The sequence below is a fragment of the Terrapene carolina genome, unplaced genomic scaffold (genome assembly GCF_002925995.2).
Source record: "Terrapene carolina triunguis isolate 2854851 unplaced genomic scaffold, T_m_triunguis-2.0 Scaffold24360, whole genome shotgun sequence".
NCBI lineage: Eukaryota > Metazoa > Chordata > Testudines > Emydidae > Terrapene > Terrapene triunguis.
In genome coordinates, this window is record NW_020688711.1 from 1 (window position 1) to 2,472 (window position 2,472).

At 66.7% G+C, this 2,472-nt stretch overlaps 1 protein-coding gene across 1 annotated transcript; it reads right to left on the minus strand.

Moving 5' to 3' along the window:
• Window positions 1-319: 319 nt before the first annotated feature.
• On the minus strand, window positions 320-2,071 carry LOC113408800 (interleukin-11 receptor subunit alpha-like; the record flags this gene model as incomplete). Its single annotated transcript, XM_026662210.1, has 4 exons — window positions 320-419; window positions 1,181-1,276; window positions 1,676-1,817; window positions 1,908-2,071. Coding segments are annotated over 4 exons (502 nt in total), but the record flags the coding sequence as incomplete, so codon positions are not given.
• Window positions 2,072-2,472: the final 401 nt, after the last annotated feature.

Sequence of the window (2,472 nt, forward strand, 5' to 3'; positions counted from 1 at the left end):
CTGGGAGAGCAGGGGCTGCGGGTCGGGAGTGAGGGGCACCGGCGGGGCTGGGTGTGGGGGGCTGTGGCTCACTGCTGAGCTGCGTGTGGAGAAGCCGGTGGGATCACCGTTAACCATTTCACTGCTGGTCGGAGGATACGGGACAGGGGCTGGCAGATCCTCTTGCCCACGCTATGTGGGGCAGAGCTCCGTGGCATCACCGGCGGGTGGGGGGACACGGCTGCATCCTGGTCGAGCGGAGGGTGAGCCCAGCACCCCGGCCCCTGCCCGCCCTGTGCTCCCGAAGGGCCTGTCCCGGCCGTGGGCGTGGGGCACCTACCAGACCGCGCTGGCGATGCCCAGAACCACGGCCAGGATGACGAACGCGAAGATCCCGAGCGAGATCAGGATGGCCACCTTCTCCATGGGGTCGCTGCGATCTGCGGGGACGGACAGACGGACGTCACTGCCAGGGGCTGCCAGGGCACCCCCCCGGCTCCACCACACCACGCGGCGAGGACCAGGCAGGCGGGTGAGCGCCACCCCCTCCTGCCCCTGCCGCGTTCAGCACAGGCCCAGGAGCACCCCCTTGCCAGCGGCCGGGCTGTTCATCCGTGCCATGCTGACTGGCGTTCATTCTGCCAAGCCAGGCTGCCCCATTGCGAACCTCGGCTCCCCACAGCTCCCCCTGCCCTGGGCAGCTCCTCACCCCTCAGACCCCGGGTGCTCCTGCCCTCACCCAACCTCTCCCCACCCCAGGCTCTCGCCTACCTTAACTCCCCCAAGGCCCACCTGGCTGCCAGGCTGCCCCCGCCATGTCCTCTGCGGGGCGCGGGGCAGGGAGGGGACAGAGGTCAGGGGCTGGTGGGCCCAGCGGGGGTGAGGTGGGTGCAGCCGGTGGGGAGCTGGGTCCCCGCAGCGTGGAGCTGGGCTAGCCCATGGCACCCAGAGAAGGGGACCAGTCTGTACGCTGGCTCTGGGGATGCCCTCGCTGTCCCCGGGCATCTCAATCTATGCGGGGCAGGTGTGGGCACGGTGCCCTGCCAGGCACAGGGGGGCCTTGCTCCCACCCGCCAGGGTGCCAGGCGCTGCCCGCTGCACTGGCTGGGCCGGGATCTCGCGCTCGCAGCCGCCCGCCTCCACCACGGGCCCCAGTCGCCTTCCCTGGCTCCCCTGCCAGCACCGCCAAGGGGCCGCTTACCCACGGGCTCAGGGTTGGGGGCCAGCGAGGGCTCCTCGGCCGGGCTCTCCAGGCTGGCGTCGGTGGTGGCTTCATCGCCTGGCGTCACGGTCAGGCCTGCAATTGAGGGCAGGAGAGAAGCCGGTTACGTGGGGCAGGGGCCACATCCAGTGCCACAGGGAGAGCGGGGCAGGGGCCGCGCCAGGCTGGGGGGAGAACAGGGCGGGGGCTGCAAGACCTTCACAGTGAGAAGTGCTGGCCCAGGGCAAGCTCAGGGGACGGGCCCCTGGCAGAGTCCCCAGAGGTGCTTTCCTGCCCCGTCCCCGCAGCCCTGGCCCGGCCACCCCTCCTCACCTGGCCCTCACCTGGCTGCCCCTCCTCACCTGGCCCGGCTGCCCCTCCTCACCTGGCCCTGGCCTGGCTGCTCCGCCTCACCTGGCCTGACTGCCCCTCCTCACCTGGTCCTGGCCCGGCCGCCCCTCCTCACCTGGCCCTGGCCCGACCGCCCCTCCTCACCTGGCCCGGGTGTGGCCCGCGCCTCGGCACTCCACTCGCTCCAGTTGCCGGCGTCCAGGAAGTCCTTGGCACCGACCTGCACCACGTGCTCCAGGCCGGAGAAGGCGTCGGTGATGACTTCAGAGAGGTTCACGGTCTCCACCTAGGTGGGGAGCGGGCAGAGGCTGGGACGTGAGGCCAGCCAGGCACGGGCCCCCCCGCTCGCCCCCTCCCAAATCCCCTCGGCACTCACCATGGACCAGGAGCCGTGCGCAACGGGCCGGTACTGGAGCCGGAACTTCAGCTGGAAGTGGGGCTCCTTGGGCCAGGAGGCCGGGTACTGCCAGCGGACCCGCAGCCGCCGCGGGGCCGACGGCACTGGCTCCACCACCAGGCCTTCCGGAGGGTCCGGCTTAACTGGACGGGGACAGACATGGGTGTGACGTTATGAGTGTGATATCATATCTCATTGCAAGGTGACAGGGCCAGAAAGAGTTAATTAACTCACAGACTGACCTGACCCATGGCCCAACTTTAGAGACTGGTTAGGAAGATCTGTAAATGAACAGAGCTTTGAAATGCAGCCGGCATTGTTAGAGATAGAAGGGGAGATGTTTGCTCAGGTCTTGTGATGTCAGCAAACAAGTCTTGTCTATTGCTATAGCTTTGATTCAAAGATCAAAAAAAGGAATATTAACATTTAGGAAAAATGCTCCAATACGTCTGTTAGTCTTTAAGATGCCACAGGACTCTTTGTTGCTTTTTACAGATCCAGACTAACACGGCTCCCCCCTCTGATACTTAATATTTAGGAAGAC